A 23,916-nucleotide genomic window follows, 5' to 3' on the forward strand; every position below is an offset into this window, starting at 1 on the left:
AGCTTTGCCTGTTCTTTTCTACATTTCACTGTTTTCAACAAGCTTTAAACAGTTAAAACCAGCTAAGATAGAAAAATAAGCTAATTAAATTGCTCTGCTACAGTGCAGCAGTGTAATGTTCACCATTACTAGATAGCATCCACTGAGTTAGGTATTAAGGTGGTTAGCAGTTTGACCTAAAGCTTACTACGCCAGTCTGATTTTCTATACTCCTAACATCCAAAGTTCCCTCCAAAGAGTAATCTAAATTATTGCAGTGTGAACATTCTCACTGTTTCATAGTCACTTACCATTCCTGCATAGTTTCAAGGGCACTTCAGTTATTTAAAGAGTCAGCCACACCAAAAAGTTATTCAGTTACAGTAAAATGGGCTTAATATTAATTTCTGAAAACAATGCAGGTGCTATATGTTACATTTGCCTCACATCTCCTATTTTAATCAAGTCTCGTATATATTAGAAGTTAATGCACAGTGCTTTTGATCAGTTTGGTATAATCTTCTCTAGGGTATCTAGAGTAAAGTGCTGGAAACCTGCTTCAGCATTAAACTAGCAAGTACAACTTGCTAGTACTAGTGACATGGCACCAGATTTCATCTTTAAGTTGCCTGAAAATCAACTGTATGTTCTTTGATGTTGGTCATGTTATTATGCACTCCAAGACTAACGTGAATGTCTACTAAAGTGTTTTTATTGGTGTACATAACTTACAGAACCATGCTCCTGTAAGATCTATGGCTAGCTGAGGTTCAGTATTGGCACTCCCTAGAAATAGCTGTTTTGGCAAAGTTTATTAAAAATAAGCTTACTGCAGGCAAAACAATGTTGCTGCACCAAGCTGAAGAGCAGCATGTGTTAGAATACAGTTAGAATAGGGCTCAGAACAGAGCTATACTCAGAAAATAATAGTACTGTCAAAGTATATTTGAAAGTTACATCACAGGAATACATGTCATCCTATTTAATATTTATTAATATTAATATTGTTGTTCTAATTTTTATATACTTGATGCTTCTTACAGTGTGACAGCCTTCATAACTGTTTTGAGACTTACAGAGCCGTAAGTTCTCCATAAAGGAAGCATTAGAACCAAGCATCTAAAAATTTCCTTAAGTAGTAAAATCTGTTGTAACTTAAAGTACTTCAATATTTTTATAGCTAGAATTTTATATATTTTAAAGTGCAGTTTACAAATAATTCTATTGTCTCAAAGTATCTAGACATTTCCAGTTAACTAGCTTAACAATTAGCCAGTTAATTAGAACTTGCTAATCTTCTAGAATGGTCTGCAGATTAGTAAAACTTACTGAAACACCATCCTACCAATACAAATAAATAGTAATAGATTTGGCTTTATATGTCCTATACCTTTAGTTTCAGCTTTTAAGTTTTCCTTGCCATCTCAATCCTTAAATGTTCATATTTAGTTTTAAGTTACTACAAAGAAGTCACCCACGTTTCTTCGTATGTAACTTGTCACTGGCCAACGTGCACTCCAAATACTTCACATTGAGGAATAACTGATGTCAAGAAGTTACTGAAGAGCAGCAATACCATATAAGAGAAGGAAGTTTTAATTTTCTGGTCTTTTCCTTAAAATGATGGTATTTTGATCCAGCTAGGTATTAACTAGCTGGATGTAGAATTATGGAAATTCTACAGTACTATTCACATATACCTTAAGTCATGCTGTTCCTTCATAAAGGTGTCATCACAGTACATTAAATCACATCATGTTAATAGATAAGACCAAATTTTTCAATTAGCAGTGGTGCTAAACAGACATAACAATTTGTCATATTACACCAAGTAAACTAGTAAGAGTTCCTCACAAGATACTTGATGATTACTGGATAGCCACATCCTGAGAAAATCAGACAAGTAGCTGGAGTTCAATGCACACATTCAGAACATAATCCTACCTTCCTTGAAACAAAGCATCTTTGAAATTTCTAAATACAGTTGCTCCCCTCCTACTAATATCTAGGTTTGTTTTTTTTCAATTTATTACAGACAAGGTACTCCACTGCATTCAGTGTCTTGCCAAAACACAGGTTAACACTGGAAAAACAGTCCACCTACCAAGAGGAAGTCATAACCTCAGAAGCACTATTGAAACTACCACAACCTAAGAATTTCAACTGTTAATGAAGAGTCACATTAATACTGTTATATTGCAGCTCTCAACTCCCTGCTTTCAATTTCTTTCCAGACAATTAAAAAGCTGAAATATTATATGCAAATGGCTCTTCAGTTCGCTATTTCAACTACTGAACAGATAAATTTGAAGTCTTTGCTGAGAAGCAAGACTTACCTAATATGTAGATAGTCTTCTGATCACTTCTCTGACCAAGGGAATTAGTCACTTTACAGATGTAAGTCCCAGTGTAGTTGTAAGTCAATGGGCTGCTGAACTGCAGAGTATTGTTGACTGACAGCAGTCCTTCAGGCCACTGTCCATCCAATCTGAAGAAAAAACCAAAACAAAACAATTTCACTTGTGCATCTTTACATCTAAAGACTAAATGCAACTAGTTTAAAATAACTGCAATAGAACTATTGTCTGTGGACATTTATTGGACATTTCCAGTGTCCAGCTGAACATTCACTATTCAATTCCTTTGTCAAGTCCTTTAAGCCTCAAAACTTCTGGCACTAGCAAGTTGTCTACAAATTTACACATCTACAACTAACTAAACATTATCTCAAAAGAATTTGAAGGAACAATTCAAATGAAGCTCCAAAAATTAACAGTCAATCTGAGATGTATTCACACTCAGGATGCAGTCAGGATTATCCACCTGTTCTTTTGCATCCAGCTGAGCTATCATAATAAATTATTTCTGTCAGTACATGCTCAATTTACAGGACATCTTGACTAGAATCTCTAAGCAAAAATTCAAAGCTTCTTGCCTTTCAACCCACCTTTTCTCACCTATCACTTTTCCATCTAAATTACAGCACTGACACAAAATTCGATGTGTGCCAATACATTTAGGGAAAAGAGGGTGAAAAAGTATTTCCCATCTACTGGCTTCTCCAAACCTATCCCTGTAGCATTCTGCATGTAATTGCAGTAACAACTACGTAAGCACAGAGAAAGGGAAAAGGGCAGAGGTGCTGGAAGTGTTCTAACAGAGCTGCTAACTGCACATTAAACACCTCTGTAATTTCACACTATTGCATGCAATTTTGCTTTTTCCTACGTATCTATTAACAGCTAAGCAGGACTAAGTCCATATTCACACGTGATCACCAAATCGCAGTATCTTGCAAGCATTTAGCAAGTATGACTTTATAAGTAGTATAACAAAAAAGCCACTTTGACACATAACAGGTACTCAGAAAAAAACCCAAAGTTAACAGTAAGCATTATGTCCAACAAATGCAGGTTCAAGACAACATTCCCATTGCTTTGCTGACAATTATTGTAGCTCAGAATTGCTTCAGCCATATGAAGCTGATAAAAGCAACTAAAGACATACTTCATAACTCATGGTACCACAGTATTTATTTCAAAAAACATTACAAAATATCCATCTGGTTTGAAAACTCTATTTTAATAAGCTTCTCATATGTGCATCAATTAAAAGTACTATTTACCACAAAAATATTACTACCCTAGCAGATACAATGCTATCCTTGTTTCCAAGGTTTATCCCTTTTTGGCGTGGTAGTTCTAGAAGCTATTATAACTTGAAAACAATAGGGCAGCACACATTTTCCATACAGCTACTTAAACTATGCTCCTTTTGCATACAATCTTTTACCCCTCTAAGTCCCTCATTCCCCAGCAGTACAGATTGGTTGCCTGAAAAAAAAAGTACACTACTTTTATTCCAGAAAATTAAGTTTTTCTTGTACAAGTTATTCAAGTTTTAACCTTAGGAAGTTTAGAAGTGCTTTAAGGTGTTGCATGTATTTCCTTACAGAATTGGAAATGGAGGTTGTCTCTTCATTAATTCTTAAACACATGTAAAATTCAAATCAGAGAATTGAAAATACAGTTCCTCTGGAAAAAAAAAGAACAAAAACACCACCAAAACCAAACCACACAAAAATAAAAACCAAACCAGTATTCCTGTTGAGAACCCAGCATACTTTTATCAAACATAGGAATTTGTGTGTTGGAGCTCTCACACTGAATTTGTTGACTGGAGACAGTAGTGCATAGGTAAAGCACACATTTCACTAAACCCAATGTAGTGTAGCCGTGCCATTCTGACTAGAGTTAGCTACAATACTGACTTAAGATTTCAATGGCTGCTTTTAGGATTGAGTCAGCTGTATTCATGTTTTGTTTTCCTGTGAAACTATCAATCAGTTCCAAACCCATCAATACAACATTTTCAAACCCCATGACTACTGTTTCCATATGCTAAATTAAATCTACTACTGAGAAGGTAGAGAAATAGATTTACAGTTTGAATCAGGAAATATTGCTGTGATTTTGCCAGAAGCACTCTAACATATCTACAGATTTACACTGTACTAAGTTATTTTCTTCGTTTCCACCAGCAACAAAAATTTAAAATAGTTTGGTTTCTTTAATATTTTTTTTTCTTCACAGGACAGACTTTGAACTATGGTTGATTTTATAGTCTTCCTCTTGGACACAAAGCACATCCATGGCTGCAGAAGCAAAGCAGTAAGTTTCAGAGTGAGGCCTACCCAATCCATACTTCTTGAAATGCAGCCATTATGTAAGACACTATTTATTTTTACTAGAGACATGTGTTCAAGACCTAGTTGTCATCACTATGAAAAACATAGCATTTATGTTTTAGCAACTACCTGAGCACTTTTGAAAATGATAATTCTATAATAAACAGTATTTGCCATCTCAACCATAATTTTACAGATTATACAACATACACAGATGTGTTCACAATATTTATTAAATAATAAAACAAAAAAATAATATTTGGATCCCTACTTAGATTTGACTTTGCTCTATTTGCTGGAACATGCCCACAGTTTAGTCTACTTTAAGTAACTACAACAGATTTTAATGACAAATCATTCAGACATGTAACTTACAAGATACCCACTCACCAATATTCAAACATGATCACATCTCGTGTCTTCTTTTTCAAAGGCTAGATAATACCATTAAAACTTGATACAAGTCAAATTACTTCTTGTTATCAAAACAGGTTATACCACTCTAATCATGTAGCAAGCCCCTTTTAAGTAAACATTTACCTGGTCCACATAAATTCCATAGGTAACGGATTTGCATCAGCATTGCATCTGAGCTGAACATTCTCTCTTCCAATGAACCAGTTTCCATCATAGCCAGTTACAGAAACTTCTGGGGCATCTGACAAAAAAAAATATTCAATCTGTCAACAGTCACAATATTTAAACACTGTGTGCAACAGTCAGCTTAGTGGAGTAGAATGTGTGTTGATTTTGCCTGTTTGTTGTTTTGTTTTATTTCAAAACCAACATACACCAAATACAAGATGATCAAGAATACCAGTACAGTTCCACTCTAAAGCATACCACACAACAATGGATTAGATCAGGAACAGTAAATTGCTTTAATCAGTGCAGATGTCATGCTATATTTTCAAACATACAGTGCTTTTGGGAAGTAAAAGGACTTCAGAAGAAAAGCAAGTTTGTTTTTAGAAGTAGGGAATGGTAATTTAGAGCTGCTTTTCACTAATATATACGAAGTATCAGAAACAGCAGTTTGAAAATCCAGGCAATCAGGAAATCCTCAAAAAGCTCACCAATGCCAGTTAAAAAGGTTAACAGTTACCCATCGGCATCACTATGTGTAATTATGATGTTAGGGCTCTAAAAAGCAAGGAGGCCATTTCAATTAAGCTGGAGAAAACTAGCTGAAATATTCAGAGCCCACAGAAGAACCAGGATGCTGTGGTATAAGCTCCTACAGCAGAGATGGAAGAATTTAAAGGAACACTACAGAACACAGACAATCTCTCCTTCCTGTTTGTTTCCTGTACAATTTTCAGAAATTCTGAAACCTGCCTTCACACTGATTTCAGACAAAAGCAAGTTTAAGACCAACCTATTCCCTCATTTCACTTTAAGTACAGAACCTCATTCTCTTAATCACTGTTTTAGACAACAGAAAGAAAATCTTTACTTTCATTTCTCTATCAATGACACATCAATCTAGAACTTCAACACTGACAAAATAAACCAGTACTAGTCATCATTTACTTAGGAACTTCAAAGCAGAAGACAGATGAGACAGGATACCACAGGAAGAACTTGAAAATAACTCTTACTGTATGTAACCTTTAACAAAAACTGGATCAAATGCTTGAACTGTACTTATCTTAGCTGGTTTTAGCTAAGAAGCACTGTAAGCCACAAATTTGCTACACGAGCCTGATAAAGGTTTAAATTACAAGAGCAACTCAAAGCTGAATAACAAGTGTTGGGAATTTATTTACAGTCTTGCTTCCTTATGCAAATTAGAGCAGAAAAAGCTTAGTAATTTGAAGATAATTTAGTGACCCTCACAAGACCTTCTTCCAATTTGTCCTCTTAAACATGAACCTTCATTAGAATTTTTTTAATGCTACTGAAATTTTAAGTCACTATAAACAGTTTATAAATCAGCTGAGTTTGTTATTGTCTTTTCAATGTTAAATATAAACATGAATAGTATTGTTGACCCATAAGCCCAATAAACAAACCAAACAATAGTAGCATGGTAGTATTCTAGCTCTGTGACTAGATTTTGTTTTTTTTTTTTTTTTGTTTGTTTAAATAGAGACCTAACTCTTATCACATTCTTTTCTACAGTTTTGATCTCCTTTTTTTTTCCTGAAGTATTAAGTGCTCATCTCCTTCCTGTGGAAGGTATACACTGAAAAAGAATGTAACTGAAATATGCACTGAGTATTAACTACCTTACAGAATACTTACACTGTATGTCCAACACATGAGGGTATCGTATCTCCTTTTCCAAAGCAGGGTGCCTCACAATACAAGTTATGTGTCTTCCTCTAGCAAATCTTGTAGGGACAATCATATACTGACTTATGACTGTCACCGTTTCATTTGGAAACAAAATAGAGCTGGATTCCATTTCACCAAGGCCTCCTTCCCAGTCAATCTCTGCAGCTGGTTTTCCAGTGGCTGCTGTACAAGTCGCTGCTATTGTCCGATTTGCACCATCTATTAGAGGGACTGGTCCTTTTGTTAAACTAACAACAGGCTCAACTAGGGAGGGGAAAAAAAAAACCAAGAAAAACCTCATTTTTAAAATTGTGAAAATAGTTAGACAAAGTTAACTTTGTCAAAACCCACATCAGCCCATGCTAATCAGACACTTTAGAAATAAGATCACATCACGTATCAGAAAAGATATCTCTACAAAGCTTTGGTCTGCTGATACTATTCACCTTATTCCCCACACTGTAGTATAATGTTGCTCATTCACAACATTTAACGCATGGACAGGGAATTCCAACATGGTTTGATTCAAAATACAACTGCAGTGCTCCAGTTGCACTGTCTGACAAGAGACAACTTAAGATATTAGCTTGAAACTACAGTTTTTAAAAAAGGTTTGCATTCTGCTGCATTTTCGTTATACTTAAAGCATGAATCTCTTATGTCAGTTTCTGTAATTTTAAATCTATGTAATTTAGTGTTTTAACATCTGACATTAAGAATTTAAGCTTCTTGTTGATCAGTACACCAACACAAATTTATTCCGTTCTGCAAAAAAGTTGACTTCTTAAAAGCATCAGTATTACATAGACATGTATTATAAAATCTAGTATGCATACACAAATGCACATATGTAATTTTCATATAGATTTTATATGGTTTTGATACATAAATTGTTTCTATATCTCAATAAAATTCTGTCTACATATATATTCTTGCAAATTAATCCCTATAGAAGTAAAAAAACCAAACTCAATACTACGTCAATACTCAAGAAATCCTCAAGTGGAAGGACTTGATCTCCTTGTAAACCTGCTGCTGACTGAAATTTTAGAGGCTTACCACTGGAAGTTGAGTTACTGATGTACAAGTCTGCTGTGGAGGGCACTAGACTGAGCAGCTTATAAAAAATGTTCTTATTTAAGTAACCTGTTTCAACCCTGTACAAGCCATCCACCAGTTGCAGAATAAGTCAGAAACACCATCTGGTGCTTCAGATACCAATCAACGTTTTGCTTTCTAGGATGGCCCATTTGTATCATGACTAGAAGGCGCACATTTTTCAGCAGCCTATTAAACAATCCTTTTCTTTTGATCTAAAAAAAATATCAAGTCCTCTAAAGTGAAATAATCACTAGATACTACAATGCTTCAGAATCCACCTCTGTGGACAAGCCTCCAGTAATCACAAAGTGGCTGCAACTTTTGACACTTCTGTGACTTTCAGTATTCTACAAGAAGTTTAGTTCAGTACACTTATTTCCAACAAGTTGAAGCCGACCCATCTATCTTGAAATTATATAGAGCAGAGTTCACAATACCTGGCAAGATACTTCAACTACCTACACATTCAAGAGGTAACTAAGTAACAAATGTTTTCAGCTTGAATGAATTCAGAATCAGATTTTGATTGTTTTCTGCTCACTCCAACACTGCATGTGTCTGAAGTGGTTTATTATCTGCTCAATTATACTAAAAGGAAAAATGAATAACCTTATAAAAATGTGTTTCCTGTTCTATGCTTAGAAGTGCTTAAATAGTAATCATCATTACTAGATTTAAGGCTGAGTGGTTACTGAGCATACATTATTTTCCGCTTTGTTTCTCTGAATGGCTACCCCTCTGTGACTTTAGTCACCCTATTGAATATAAAGCAACAACAGCCTTTTTCTGCCAAGTTCTATATTCACTCTTCTAGAACTGAAAAATCTAACAGAGCTTCTCCCAAAATTTGATTCTCTGTTCTCCAGAATTAGCAAAACCTAAAGCTTTATGCATAAACCTTAGATATTTGTATTGATGTACATATGAAGCAGCAATAACCTGCAAAAAGCTTTTAAAACCTAGTATGGAGACCTTGGACTAATATAGCTTTATTATCTGACAAAAAATTTCATATAAACATTACTACCTTATTCCCTCCAAATCACTAGTAGAAACCTTTTCAATAATTTCTGTAGTATTACTGAAATGCCTAAGTAAACACCCAAATTTACATTTATTCTCAAGTGAGATCTGAAATTTGTGAGATTGGCCAGTTTCAATTTATTGTGCAATTCTTAATTTTTGCATTTGTCAAAAAGATACCGACCTGCATTATTCAAAACTACTCACGTGCCTAAAATACACTTATTCCCAGCCCAATGTGTTTTGGTGCTTTTGTTTTTATATACTTCACATATTATTAGGCTTCTACTGTCACATCTTCTCATAAATCACTATTCTGGGATTACACACCAGCTACAGAATAACCAAATAGCCACATAAAAAATTGCAAAGTAACTGCTGTTAGAGTACTTTTTTCTATATTCTATTCTTCAGGATTACTTAGTCCCAGCAATTGAAGCAAACAAAGCAGAAACCCAGCTACTCATTCTACAGCCTTTCTAGCCATTTCACTCATGGACTAAGATAAATATTTTTATATTAATCCTAACTATCAGACATTTGCATCTCACCTATCACACTGGGAACAGTTCTACTATTTTCAACTTAAGTGTGAGGTTTAGAGGACTTTTGTCTGACTTTTTTTCTTTTAAAGAAAAACTTCTATATATACAGACTCTTATAGCAGTCCTCTTTTGTCCCAGGACCATTAAGTGTATCACACAAATTATACTGAATCATGCCCTACAGACTTTCACTGCTCACAGTGGTAATGGTGGGGAAGACATATGAAGAAGTTGCTTTACTCATGCAGTTGAAACATCCTGCTCTGTTCAAGTCAAATGAAAGATGGTGGGGACAATGCTTAGCTTGGGAAAGGAAGCCACCACTCCCACAAAGGTCCAGAAGCAGAAGGGACCTGCTTCTACAAAACATGAGTTGAAGGGCAGTGGCAGTTTCCCCTTGAAATAATCAAAGGAGTAGATTCACTGACTGAATAGACAGAGGTTATTAAAAGGTCTGTGCATAGGGATCATCACATTTACACATCTTGGAATACTAGCCACACAAATCCAAAGCGGTATTACAGCACTAATTATTTTTGAGTTATAAGAAATGGTGGCCTGAATATAGAAGCTAGGTGTGTACCACTCTAGGAAGTCTCAGTTCATTTAAATGCTAGCTCTTTCACTGATTCATAACCACTACTTTACCCTACTTACACTAGCTTCACACGACATTCATATGCACAGAGATCAATTTGATCAAGTTCTTACATTTCTTTATAGACAAAGAACACAATAAAACATCTGGAAAAGAGAGTCTTAAATCCTATTCCACTAAATATCCAGGCCTTCAAGAAGAAACCTCTAAGTTTCTTCTTGGTTTTGAGAACTTTAGAAGCCTTCAAAAACTGCTTCTGCTACTATCAAAACTAATTTTCTTCTGCCACTGTGCACCAGTGGTCTGGACAAAACTGGCATCACAACAAACAGTATTACTATTAAATACCATTAAAAACCGTATTACAGTATTACCATTAAATTCACTAATTCACTGGCAACAGCATGAGACTGGAAGTTGTTAGCCCCCTCTTTATCACAACTGAAATTTGCTGGCATAATTGGGATAAAGTATTTCTACTTTTAATTTTCCCTTCTCTTATAAACAGCACCCTCAGATTTCTGTCTATCTTACCCTGATTTACTCTTACTGAGTTTGAGTTTTTTTGTTTAAATACCAGTCAGTTCACTGGTTTGCTGTCTACTTGGTAGTTTTTCTTAGTCCAGAGTATAATTTTGTACTTCAGAAGAACATGTACATCTCATCAACTAGTACTTTTCAAACAGTATTTATCTGAACTGCCTGAGAGATTTTCCATACTGACATGTAACTTCCTTTAACTTCTTACTGTAAGAATTCCTACATTAGTTTCTCTGGGATCTATTAATGGTGACAGACCTACATCTGGCATTCTCATCTCTGCAGCTCATATCCCCCACCGGTAGCACTGGTGAGAGCTAACTTGAAGAACAAGATCTACTATATCAACACCCATGATGAGACAGAGTTTAGCAAGACAATAAGTAGGACTCAAAGTGAAACCTAAAACAGACATGTGAAGCACTCAAGCTAGCAGCAAAAATTACGTTAGCTCTGCAAGCTACCCAATCACATACGATCTCTTTTGCCTTCAAACACTATTTGAGCCAGTTTAGTCAGCACCTTAAGAAACACCTATAAACACATACAATTCTTTTACGCCCTAGTGTAACAATGTAAATATGAAGAACCAAAGTTTCAGACAAGATCAATACACCTGCTTGACCCTGAAATATTTTCATATTTTCACTGTCTTAACCTCTTCTTTTACAGTGCTATTTTCTTAAGACAATGCAAAGAACTAACTGAAGCAAACCGGGAGTGAGCAAAGTCAAACACTGCAAGTCTGTTAAGCTGGAGTAGTGTAAAACAGAGGTTCTAAATTTGGTCTTAAATGACAAGTGTGCTGTAGCAAAATACAGGACATTTTATCATGGAGTTATTTTCCCCCTCCATTTATCTTTAGAGTACAAACATCTACTACATGATTCAGTTACATATGTCCAATACACACAGGAAGCAAATCAACTATTTGATTAACAGGAACAGACAGGGACTAGGAGAAAAGGCTATGCTGCTTGGAGACTTGACCAGTTTCAGCCCTAGGACATGAACTTTTTCCACACTTTAGGGAGAGTTCTTCAGAACAATGGGAGAATGCAGTGAGAATACAGGTGATTTTATGTTACATGAGGTTTTAAATTTTGACTGGAGCTATTCCCTGTCTTAAGACTCTGCTAGGCTTTGAACTGCCAACATCAGGCCAGGAAAGCTCAGAAGTTTTCCAGTTACATGCATATTGTGAAAATGACTGATATCGCAGTATTTTTACAGTTTAGGTCTTGATGTCAGTGTAGCAAAAAGTTTCCAGAAAGACAGAAAATGCTCTGCTGAAGCCTCAGAACATAGAACAGTCCAACACATGGCTGCCTACCCAGCTGTACATGCAAGCCAAGCAGATAACTAGGATGGAAAGGCATATTTGCTAGAAGTAGTTGGGTTCTGCAATTCAGATGCTGGTTCCAAGAGTCACTGAAAGGCTGACAACTACCAGAAGCAACCATCTAAATCACCAACTATGAAAGTAAGTATGATAAGGACCATTGTATGCCTGACATACTTCTTTACCTATTCCAGTTGCAATTTTGGATAATTATAAATATATTAAATATATCTTATCATGCAAGTTGTGGTGCTTCTACATTTTCAAATGTAGAACAACATGGACACAGCTCATACATTTGCTCTCCAAGTTCCTGCTTATCTTCTCCATAAATCTAAAACTTGAAGGGCAAAAAAGACAATTACTAATGTGATATGAAAAAAAAAATATTACAAATAGGGACTGACTAGGAACAGATGAAGGACAGCAATAAGAACCTCCCACCATATGCTGAGGAAGCACAAGAGCTGAAACCTTAAGTCAAAAGATAGCCACTTGGTAGTACAGACATAAGTGGAAGAGAACCATAAGGCTTCATGCCTCCTTTATCACACAGAGCTGCTGTGGTCCAATTACTTGTTTCAAATTGGATTAAGCCACTTTGATGTGTTTATTTTACCCCATCTTGTGGTGAAAACCAGTTTACACAATGTGCTACAGACATCTGTTTATTCTCATATAGAATTCTACTACTGTGGAAAACAGAAACCAAAGACTAAAAATATCCTAAAAAAAGCACACTAATTTACAGAAACAGTCACTGTGGACCACCTCAGCTGCAGTGGATACAGAAATAACTTATTCTAAGATTCTATGAGGAGAGGGCAAGGGTTTTCAAGTTGCAGGATGGTGTCATCATTTAATTTTATACTGCACTACCACCTAGTCTACCTATGCTTCAGTACAAGTCCTTTATGACAGAAATACTGAACCTTCAACAAGACAGACAAAATAGTCTATGTGAAAAACAGTTTAAAATAAGCTTCACCTTATGACTACCCACAACCAGTCAAGAGTTCTAACTGCCTCTCTTTCCACAACACCCCATAGTATTCATCTAGGAAGTTTCTGCCTTACATTTATACTACAAAAAGAACTGGTTACATCAGCAGCCCCAAGCAGCTATATGAACATAACAGCAAGACATTTAGAGGGAATTTAGACAAGGTGGTAGCTAAAACTGCATTTGGCAGCTTCCCAGCACAAAGGTCTCCAGTACCAGTATTGCCAGGTCTAAGATAGCATCCAACTGCTTATATTAGCACACTGCCTAAATGGGAACTTGCTTATTTATAATATCTTGACAACCAAAGAGCAGCTTCTGAAGACTAAGACCCAAAAGAAGCGAGTAAGAATACCAAGACACCTGTTATGAAAGGCTGACTTTTTTTGTATTGCCACTAGGTTAAAACATAAAATACAACACATTTGCAAGTTTGCAGTCTTTAACCAACAGGTTCGTGCCACTAATCCCACCTCCTTGCATGAAGAAGTTGACTTACCTAGTACTGTGACAGTTGTTGATGATGCTGCATTTCCAAGTGGGAATGTAACTGCCTTGCAAATATATTCTCCTGCATCAGAAAAGCTTACATTTTTTAAGATGATTGTTGCATCAGTAAGCGAGTAGTTTTTAAATGACACTCTTCCTTGGTATTCTCCTTGAACAGATATTCCATATTCAGGATGATGAACAGCAATAGTCTGTGAACTTTTACCATGTATCTTCTCCCAAGAAACTTGTGTTATTGTTTCATTTACATCAATAATGCATTTCAGTGCAACCTTCTTCCCCCAAACTGCTGTCACATGTGGATCAACAATTGGTTCAGCTAAGGCACCTAAAAACAAAGCAATTGTTAGTCCATTGGTAGAAAATTTGCCATTACCCATCAATTGATTCTTCAGTGTTCAAACCAGAACTGAGACAATGAAGTTCCCATAACAAATAATTTAAAGATTCAGCAATGGATTTCTTCAGTATAAAACTATTGACTAATGTAACCAGTATGAAAACATCAAGTTGTACACACACACAAAATTAAAAATAAATAAAAATACTAAAATCAAGCTGAGCCAGAAATGTATACCACGATGGTTCATGGGTCAGTAACTATAGGAGGCTGGTGAAGGGAAAAAGAGCCAGAAAACAAAAAACAGTAACTTCCACATAGATAATCTCTACCATGACTAATTTTTTTCACAACTCTACTTCCAGTAATTGGAGATTTCAGCTACATAGAAGTGACTAGAGTACATTTCAAAAGTCAATATTGAACCAATAGCTACCCATTTTTGGAAGAAGTGAAAACAAAACATTTTTCCACCAAGGGATACTTCTAACTGTTTGCACCGTAAGAGCACCGTGTTCTGACAAACTGCGTGAATATTTTCACAAGTCAATTTTTTTTTTATTACTGCTACTTGCAAGATTTTCTGAACTGAGCATTTCTCATATTTATACACACACATCTGCAGCTACAGAAGACTTGTTAGTTACATTTTATTGTTCATTGACCTTTTCCAATAACTGAAGAAAATAGGTTATTAATTTTACAGGATTATCTGATACATATATTCAGACTCTAAAAACAAACGAAAAGCAACTAACCTGTGCTAATTCTTTAACTTGACCTTACATATCATTTATATAACAGCTTATATATGTCAAAGCATTTAGGATTCGAAAACAGCTTAAAGCTTAAATTAGAACAACACTATCTTAATTTGCAGTAGCATCCCTAGTTTTCATCTTCAAGAAAGTATCATTTAGCTAACTTCTTTCTGTTGCTGAGCAATAAAATTAACAGTTTAAACTCTGAAGTTAATTACTATACTGATATTTAGGGCTCTCCAAAACTCAGGACCCTAAGATACATATTTCCTTTGACATAGATCTTTCCACTCGGGAGTCAGTATTTTGCTCAAAGAGAGTACTTCAAGAATACTTCAATAATAAGTAAAAGCCACAAGTCTACTCCAAAATAAATCTTGAGGCTTACAATGCCCAAGATTCTAAAGAACAAGACACTTTAGATACAATCTTTGAACAGTGTGGTTTGAAAGGGACCTTTAAGATCATCTAGCTCCAAACCCCTGCAAGGGCAGGGACACCTCCTACTAGATCAGGGTGCTCAAATCTCCATCCAACCTGTCCTTGAACACTGATAGGAGGCAAGAGCATCCAAAATCTTCCTGGGCAACCTGTGTGTCTCACCAGACTCATACTAAAGAATTTCTTCCTCTTACAGCTTAAAATCATTACCCCTCATCCTATCACTACATGCCCTTGTAAAAAATCCCTCCCCAGCTTTCCTGCAGGCCCCATTCAGGTACCAGAAAGCCACAATAAGCACTTCACAGAGCCTTCTCTTCTCCAGACTGAGCAACCCCAACTTTCTCAGCCTGTCCTCAAAGGAAAGGGTGCTGCAGTTGTTTTTTTGTGGACCTCCTCTGAAATCACTATAAGAGCTCCGTGTCCTTCAAGGCCACATTATTCATCTCCTTAACTGATCCAAGGTGCTGATGCATAGGACACATTTACTGTTGTAATAATTTGTATTCACTAATCAAGATCTTTTCTAACTTCTAAAGGCAAAGGCTTTCTTGCATTTTTCTTGAGAGCAGATGAAGTCTTTCTGGGTTTTTTGTTTTGTTTTTTTTTCCTTTCCTTTCTGTTCACTTGGAAAACAAAAAACAGATAATGTCTTTCCTCTCATATCCTCAACCATGTGTGAACAGTCTTCAACAGTTCTTGTGCTGTAGCATGTCTTTGAAACATGGTATGGGTTCTTGCATGATCTGCTTAATTCAAGACACAGTTGGATTAATTTTACCACTGGGTTACTAATACTCACTTGAGTATAATATTGTGATATGGCATCCAATCCTATTAATTTCAAATCTTGATACCTAACCATGTCTTAATGCCTCTACAGACATGCTAGAAGTCTGTTTCTACCAGTCAGCCAGACTTCTTCCTTCAATGAAAAGTTCATACTGCTGTTTAGATTGCACAGGCAACAGATGAGGGAATTTACCTTGTTTTGAAGAGCAAGACATTAACCAGTACTAAACAATGTGCAGCCTGGTACTGTTATTTCCAGTACCTGTAGATGTTTCAGTTTTAGATAACACTATGCACTGATTTTTCAATAACACAGTGTTCTGATCCATACTGGTAATACTTCATGTTTAAGTCTATCTCAAAACTGGTTTGCATCTAAACCAAACACAAGTTAAGCACGTGGATACACCTTCTAATTGATTTACTTCTAATTGATCTACACCGATTTTCCAATCTATTTGCAAACATGCTAATAAGACCCTCAACCTAGTTCACAGGTAACCCTGTTAGCTGCATGCAGATACTGAGATTCCACAATCTCAGCTCCTCAAACTGCAGGAGTTGCTCTCCAACTTTAACAGAACTCTCTAGCTTTAACAGAAACTACTTTTAAAAAGGCAGTCAATTACAATTCAGAGCACCATACTTCCTTATTAATACCCTCCCTACCTCAACTTAAAGTCTTAAAATAATTTCAAAGCTGAATAATGAAATATATCATTTGAAAGAGCAAGGAGTGAAAGCATAAGCTTCTTGTTCTAGTATTTTTAGCAAAACACCTTCCAGAGGAACCTGGATTTGACCCTTGCATTTCTGGCATCTGCTTCCTTCCCAAAATGAGCTGCAGTATCTCTTCATTTTCCCACCCACCTTCACCTCACCCCAATTACAAGGTCCAGTAATGCAAATGCATATCAGAGAAAATTCTACAAGCTATTGTTTTATTCAGATAAACATCCTCTCTCACTAACTGAAAACAACACTGTGGAAATAGAGTCTCTAAATTACAATTATCTTAATACAACTAAGTACTCATCCTATGAAATTAGAGTAATACCCATGCTTTTAGCCATGTTACCTGTAAAAAAACAGTAGCTAGAGATTTTTCTATGCAGAACAGCCACACACAAGTCTAATTACAAAAGCAATCAGTTTTCTTACCTGCTTACAACCATGGCCTACTTAGCAGAATACCACTGACAAGACAGAGGCCACACGCACTTCCTAGCTGCTTATTTTGCACTGGCTGCCAACACAAGACAGTAAGGCCAAACTGCCAAACAGCAAAAAACCTTAAGTTTTTCCCTACATCAGCAAGTTTTTCAGCTCATGTGTGTATCTGGTCTTAGCACACACTAACACGGGAAACTAAAAAGAGTTCCAATCAAGAACAAGAACATCCCATTTTGGTGACAGCAAGTTGCTATGTCAGCAGAACTTCCCATGAAGCACTCTTACGGTCAGGCTAAGCAGTACTGTTAGGTCAGTTTAATTTTAGCTGACATGAGAAAGCTTAGACTCAATCTCCCAAGCACACTCTCTCGTGTATCAGCAATTATTCAGTACCTAAGAGAGCTCAACCTAAAAAATCTCACTTGTTTTCTTCCTGATTTAACCTTCTGAATTGGCTCATTCCCTGCTCAATCACAAATGCCAATGCAACAGAGGCAACAAGAGCACAGCTGCACATCCTACTGGCATTTTAAGATTTGTTTAGCTAGAGAATCAAATCACTTAAGGACACTGCAGAAAACAAGCCTGAAACCTCAACTTGAGGCTTTATAAAAACATATGCTTAAATTACTGGGGAAAAGGCAGTGTGTGTCTTCTGAGTACCAGAGCATGATCAAATTGCTGTGTCAAAAAAAAGATCAGAACCCAAGGAATGGAAAAGATCCAAAATAAAGTATAACAAAATGCTTCAACACTAGATTCCAATTAGAATGGTTAAGCAAGTACTTAGGAAAAAACCGACACTTACAGAGATATTACAACCTAGTGTTGTTCTTTCCTAAAGATCTGCTTTATCCTCACTGGAGTACTAGTTTGTCAATGAAGGTTGCCTGTGGAAATGGGCCAGGAGCAGAAACAGGCCATGAGATTTTCTCTTATAAGCATTACACTTCCTAGACTTGGCTCATACTTCCCTTTTCTGTGTGAAACTTTAAAAAACCAGAGGGAAATTATTCAAATCTTATAAGAGCCACACTTAAAACCTCAGTCAATGTTTATCAGAACAGTGTAATGGCAAAAGGCAAAAAGTAGAAGGCAAAAAAATTGTTGAAATTAGGTGAAGTAATTTAAATAGTGTCAAACTGACTCCAGAAATAGTCATGGCCTTTGCATTTGCCAGCTCTCTCAGCCTGCTCTTTCAATAATTCAAGGGACTCAATCTTTTGCATCATGAGGTCACCTTTACCTGATGCCAAAAAGAAAACTAGGTACATTATAAAAATAATTGTTTAAATAAGTATGTTCTTAGATTTCTTCTATTGCATTGATATGTCACTACCATACTCATGCACATTTCATCACTTGGAAATGAATCTATTAACTTCCGAATGTTAATTTTTTATACCTAGAAAGAGACCAAAACTTAGCTTCCAGTTTGTGTAAGAAGTTTAGGTGATTATAGCTGACATGCTTACAAAGGCTACAGTAAGGGGAGCAGAACTTCTAGTTGAAAATGTTTTTAAAAAAATTGCACAAAGTCAAGTTTTACAAGCAACCTAGAAATTGGCTACAAGAACTGTTAATGCTTCAGAATGCACATTTCAGCACTGTCTCAAAAGTTAACTGTTGGCTAAAGCAGACGTTTTACTCAAAACATTGGGCTCAAAACACAAATTCTCAGTGAAATTCCATTATAGGATACTCCACAGAATTTAAATACTTTGAACCTCCACCTGCCACTTCTCAGGGCAGAGCTGACAACAAAGCACACATTCTCCAGAGGGGCTGGTGTTACTCAGCTCCTTCATTCCCTACAACTGATGGAAGAGAATTAACTTCCTGTAATTGCTGAATCATCATGTATAACTATCTCATCATGTGTATTGATAGGTATCAAGAAATTCTGCTATTTGTGGGGAAGGCTACAGGTACCATTCACAAGACAGCATTCTGAACCCAGAGAGAAAAGATTAATACTGCCTTTTAAAAGGCCTCTCACGCTAATACGAATTAGTGAGCATGATAAAGTATGCAAACCTCTGTGGTGCCACAATAAAACTTATCACCAAGACTGACATTTTCATCACAGAAAGCAATGAAACATGAGGAAGACATTTGATTCCAGTGCTACATAAAGTCAAAGGAAAAAGGTAGTTAAACTCAAGAGTTTAACATTAAAACTATGTATTCAACTCATATAATGATGAGTTGGAGCTCCAAAAAATGCCTTGCACCTCTGCACTTCAATTTAAGTATGATTGTGACCCCCTATTTTTATTTTACAATGCCATTTTCTTCACACTAATTAGGGCTTCTAGTTTCCTTCCCATAGGGTAGAGACTGTGCCCTGCATACTCTGCTTCCTACCATGCTGCACAGACCATTAGTACCAAGCAGCAGGGAACTAGATAGAATCTAAGACACAAGGGGAAAGTTTAAAAAAATTAAGCTCATGATTCAAATTGCATTGAATGACACTCTAAGAAAGCAAATTTTCTGAGGTTCAACCTTTAAATCTAACTTCTCACCAAGAGTGTTTACAAAATCCTATCCAGAACATCAAGTTAGAATCATATTGACCTCAGTGTCTGTTTTCCATGCTTTTATATTGTCAACTTTTAGGTATGTTCACACATAGCAAATTTAGACATTTGAATTTATCTGGATATTAAGCATTCATATGTTTACAAGACATGTTTAACTAGTGAGGCAAGCTGGAACTTCTTCTAAAATGAACATTCCAACCTGTGTTTAACAACTTCCCAATCCCACCCCCTTCAAAAGGAAACAAGCGAGGCAATAAACAGGTCATGCTCAAAAGCAGGACTGGAGGAGGACATCTCCTCCTTAGTCCAACTCCCTCAAACATAACTGTACTAAGAGCAAACAAGTAGTTCAAAAGTTATCCATAGAAAAATATACCACTTCCTCTCTCTAAATATCACAAAATTCTTCACATAACCAGTTAAATAAATGTAAATACACAAGAACCAGAGCAATAGGTATAACTAAACTTAAAACAAAAACAAACAAAAACAACAACAAAAAAAAGCAGTCACTCATGTTACTCAAACCAATGGGAAAGTTTGCTAAAGAGTTTCAGTCTTCAAAGTCTTTTGAAAGAAAACCAAAAGATGAGCCAACAATTTCAACAAACTGAGCTGGAAGAAAAGGTTAAAGTCCTCCCATGTGGCACCCAGCTTGAACACAACCAAATTATCTAACAGATACAGTGGGAGGTCAAAGGGAGCATCAAGTTTCTGTTCCGTGTCTTGGTGGGACTGCCACCTAGCTGCATGCAACACAGAAAAACAAGTGAGGTTCCACAATTTTTTCTCAGCCTGAAAAAACCTTCAAGTTTTAAGTCCATATTAGAACAGTAAGCAGCAGGAACTGTGCAAGTAAAAGATACAAGATGTTTAATAACTGGTTAGAGAGCAAGGTTTTTTTCAATGATAGAGCAAATATATGGTGATTACATTTCAAGAAATGGCAGCTCCACTGTCAAAAATGCTAACATGGAAGAAAAATCTGCTACAGCAAGCAATCAGTGAGGCTCCATCTTCTGTTAGCTTGAACATTGTACTTTACACACCCACCACCTACAGAATCTGAAACCAAGGTGTGCCTAGAGGCCTAGAAAACATACTACAAGGAAGGACTGGGAAAACTGATCACTGTTCTCAAAGAAAGCTACCCAGTAAAGGTCCCCAAGTACATACACTGCAAAAAAGGGAATGTCTACACTGCTGAGTAAGCCTGTAGAAGTTAGGAAGGAGATAAACTGAAACAACAAAAAACCCACCACAAAATTAACAACAAATCACACTGAAATAATAAAGAAAACCTTCAACTTTAGAGAAGGTCAATTTCTCAAATGAACACCCTTGCCTAAATGGTAAACTTTCACATCCTTAATCTAAGACCTAAGCTGATCCTGCACTGCAATAGAGACATTATCTGTTCAAGGATTTTGCCAGTCTGATCACTTTAAGGTTAAGAGTTTATTGGAGTAATAACCTGGTCTTTGTTCAAATTATTGCTAGCTGAGATGATACACATGCTGGACTCCATGACAAGCTCTCCTTTCAGAAGCTTATTTTCAACAATTCATTCCATACACTTATACCACTTGCTCTTTCATGACAATTTGGTTCACCCAGACCTCACAAGTATGAGAACATTTCAGACTACATTCCTTTTAGAACACCGCATTCCTAGTCCTCTTACCAACAAGTTGCAGATTCACATTTTTTTACAGCTGTGTTTCTATACTATTCTGACTTGCTTTGCAAATCAAGGAAAACACAGTTGGCACAAAGAAATTACCCAAAAGGCACAGTTGGCACAAAGAAAACCCCAAACAAACAAACAATAACAAGGCATCTAGGATAGCAATTCATTGCTTTTTTTTAAGCTCAGTTAGCATCACTTAAAATTAATTATGAAACTAAAAATTCTGCATTTAAAAGCACCAGTGCTTTTAACTAGCACATATTAACTTAAGACAGGGTACTGTCATGTACTTTTTTCATCCTCAGGTCTACTGCATTTAGAGGTTTATCTTGAAATACTATATTCAACTTGGTCAATTAGATGCTTTCTCCCAAGATGTTTTTCAGCATTTGCTTCTTCTATATGTATCATTTTCAGTTATAATTTTCTATAAAGGTTCTCCTCTTCAGATGGACAACCAGCCCACAGGAGGTAATCAGTCTTCTCAAAGCTGTGTATATAAATCTACACAAAATCTGTATTAATACCAGTTTGTCCTCAACTGAGTCATTGTGACATACTCCTTAGAAACTACTTTTCTCCTTCTCAACCACAAATAAGATTTTGAGAGATAACAGCCAGCCTTCAGCTTTGAAAGAAGTTCAAGTATGTTCATTAATAAGGTTGTTATAACCTGATGTTTAGACATAAGCTTAGTATTGCTTGCTTAAAATTTCAAGTGCAATTTCCTCATTTCTTTGCAGGACTGTAAATTCAAGGTGATGACAGGTATGCCACTCTGGATATGGAGAGCAACAACTCATCACTTAGTTTTTATCAGATAGGGCTTCAGCTTTTCTGCCTTCTGTAAATCAAGTACACAGAATTTAATTTGTCTTTCAGTCAGCCCCATCACCTACGACCAACTGCCTTTCATGACACAACAATTACATGTATTACGCAAAAATCACCACTTGTTGTTAAAGCAAGTTCCAGTAATTTTTAATTAGAGCATCTCAATTGAGGAAATGCAACAGACAATATTCTAATATCCTCCAGCAACACTCAGAACTTTATCATTTACATAATGATATAAATTCTCTCCAGAAAACAATCCTAGCAAGACCACTGTGACTGCTGTGTGAGTGTCTGGGCAAATAAATACCCTTCCACAGTTTCTTTGCAAACTCCAAACCTCTCCAGTCCTTCACTGGCTAAGCAATATAATACTAATTATTACCATCACAATACCTGCTAACATTTTTTTTTTAGTAAAATTGAGGATGGGATGCTAGGCACTAAATATCACAGAAATCCAAAGAGCTTTCCTGTTTCATTATAAAATCAGGAGCTATGACACAGCAGCATAGGCTCTTCCCCAAGCCAGAGACTTACAAAAACATGGGATGGTATTCTAGGAGACACATACCAAATACAACTACTTATTGCTCCAGTACCTTAGTGTCTCCCTGGTACTGGGGAGCCTCAAGCTGGACACAGTGTTCCATGCCAAAGAGGTGAAGGATCCCTCCCCTCAACCTGCTGTCATGCTTAATACAGCCCAGGATGAGGTCATCTTCCTTTGCTGCAATGGCAAACTGCTTGACACATGCCCAATTTGTTGTTCACCAGGATTTCACATCCATTTCTGCCAAGATGCCTTCCAGCCTACTCAACCACAACCCACCCTACTGCATGGGGTTATTGCAGTCTAGATGTGAAATTTCACACTTGTTGCTGAGCTCCACTGTGTTCCATACAGCCCGTTTCACCCACATATGTTGAGGTCCCTCAACACAGCAGTCCTGTTTACATTTTACCAACTGTACCCTTTTGGTACAACCTGCAAACGTACTTAATACGCTATATCCTGCCTCCAAAGACATGACACTATATTTGTCCCAGTATCAATTGGCAATTAAGCACCATTTGGCCTCTGCACAACCGAACTCCACCCTTGAAGTCATTCCCAGACACCTATATTTGCTCTTCATGTGCCTGGAGAAGGCCTAGAGGAAGAGTTGCTCCAAAAACTTTACAGGAAGTGACCACACTGTCTTTTCCTGGACCCCCCTTTCTTGAAGATGGGTGTGATGTCTACCTTTCTCCATCCATCAGGATGGAGACTTTTCAAAGGCAACAACATGGTATCAGGCAGCACACAACCCCCTTGGAAGCATCTTTTTTGGTCTATGGTTTTGAATATGTCCAATGGCTCACACACTCTGAAACAATTCCTTTCTCTTCTGTGGGTTATGCTACAAACCACAGATTCAGCCACAATGAAAATCAAAGCAATCACAGGATACCATACATCTCAAATTTTTCCATGTCCTTCCTCACTAGGTGCCCTGCCCTTCTACTAAGCAGCAGGCACACATTTTTAGTTTTTCTTTGGCTGGAGCTTTAGTTACAGAAGCTTCTCATCACCCTTAATATCCCTAACTTGGTTCCAGCTGCAGCTGAGCCTGAGCTTTCCCAGCTTTCTATCTAGATTCAGATACTGTCTCTGTTGTTTCTCCCACTTTCAACTTCTGTTTATTTCCTTTGTGCATTTAAGACTCGCCTGTTATCATGCTGACCTTA

At 36.7% G+C, this 23,916-nt stretch overlaps 1 protein-coding gene across 3 annotated transcripts in view; it reads right to left on the reverse strand.

The window, feature by feature from the left end:
* NECTIN3 (nectin cell adhesion molecule 3) overlaps nt 1-23,916 on the reverse strand; it is a 59,922-nt gene that overhangs the window by 22,279 nt on the left and 13,727 nt on the right. For 2 of the 3 annotated variants that reach the window (XM_030464356.1, XM_030464349.1), the window contains exons 2-5: nt 13,598-13,936; nt 6,914-7,210; nt 5,207-5,324; nt 2,316-2,467 (exon numbers count right to left, since the gene is read on the reverse strand). In XM_030464356.1, the coding sequence (XP_030320216.1) occupies nt 2,316-2,467; nt 5,207-5,324; nt 6,914-7,210; nt 13,598-13,936 (906 nt within the window). The remainder of the gene's footprint in view (nt 1-2,315; nt 2,468-5,206; nt 5,325-6,913; nt 7,211-13,597; nt 13,937-23,916) is intronic. The other variant, XM_030464361.1, reaches the window with a different exon arrangement.

The sequence above is a fragment of the Calypte anna genome, chromosome 1 (genome assembly GCF_003957555.1).
Source record: "Calypte anna isolate BGI_N300 chromosome 1, bCalAnn1_v1.p, whole genome shotgun sequence".
Taxonomy (NCBI): domain Eukaryota; kingdom Metazoa; phylum Chordata; class Aves; order Apodiformes; family Trochilidae; genus Calypte; species Calypte anna.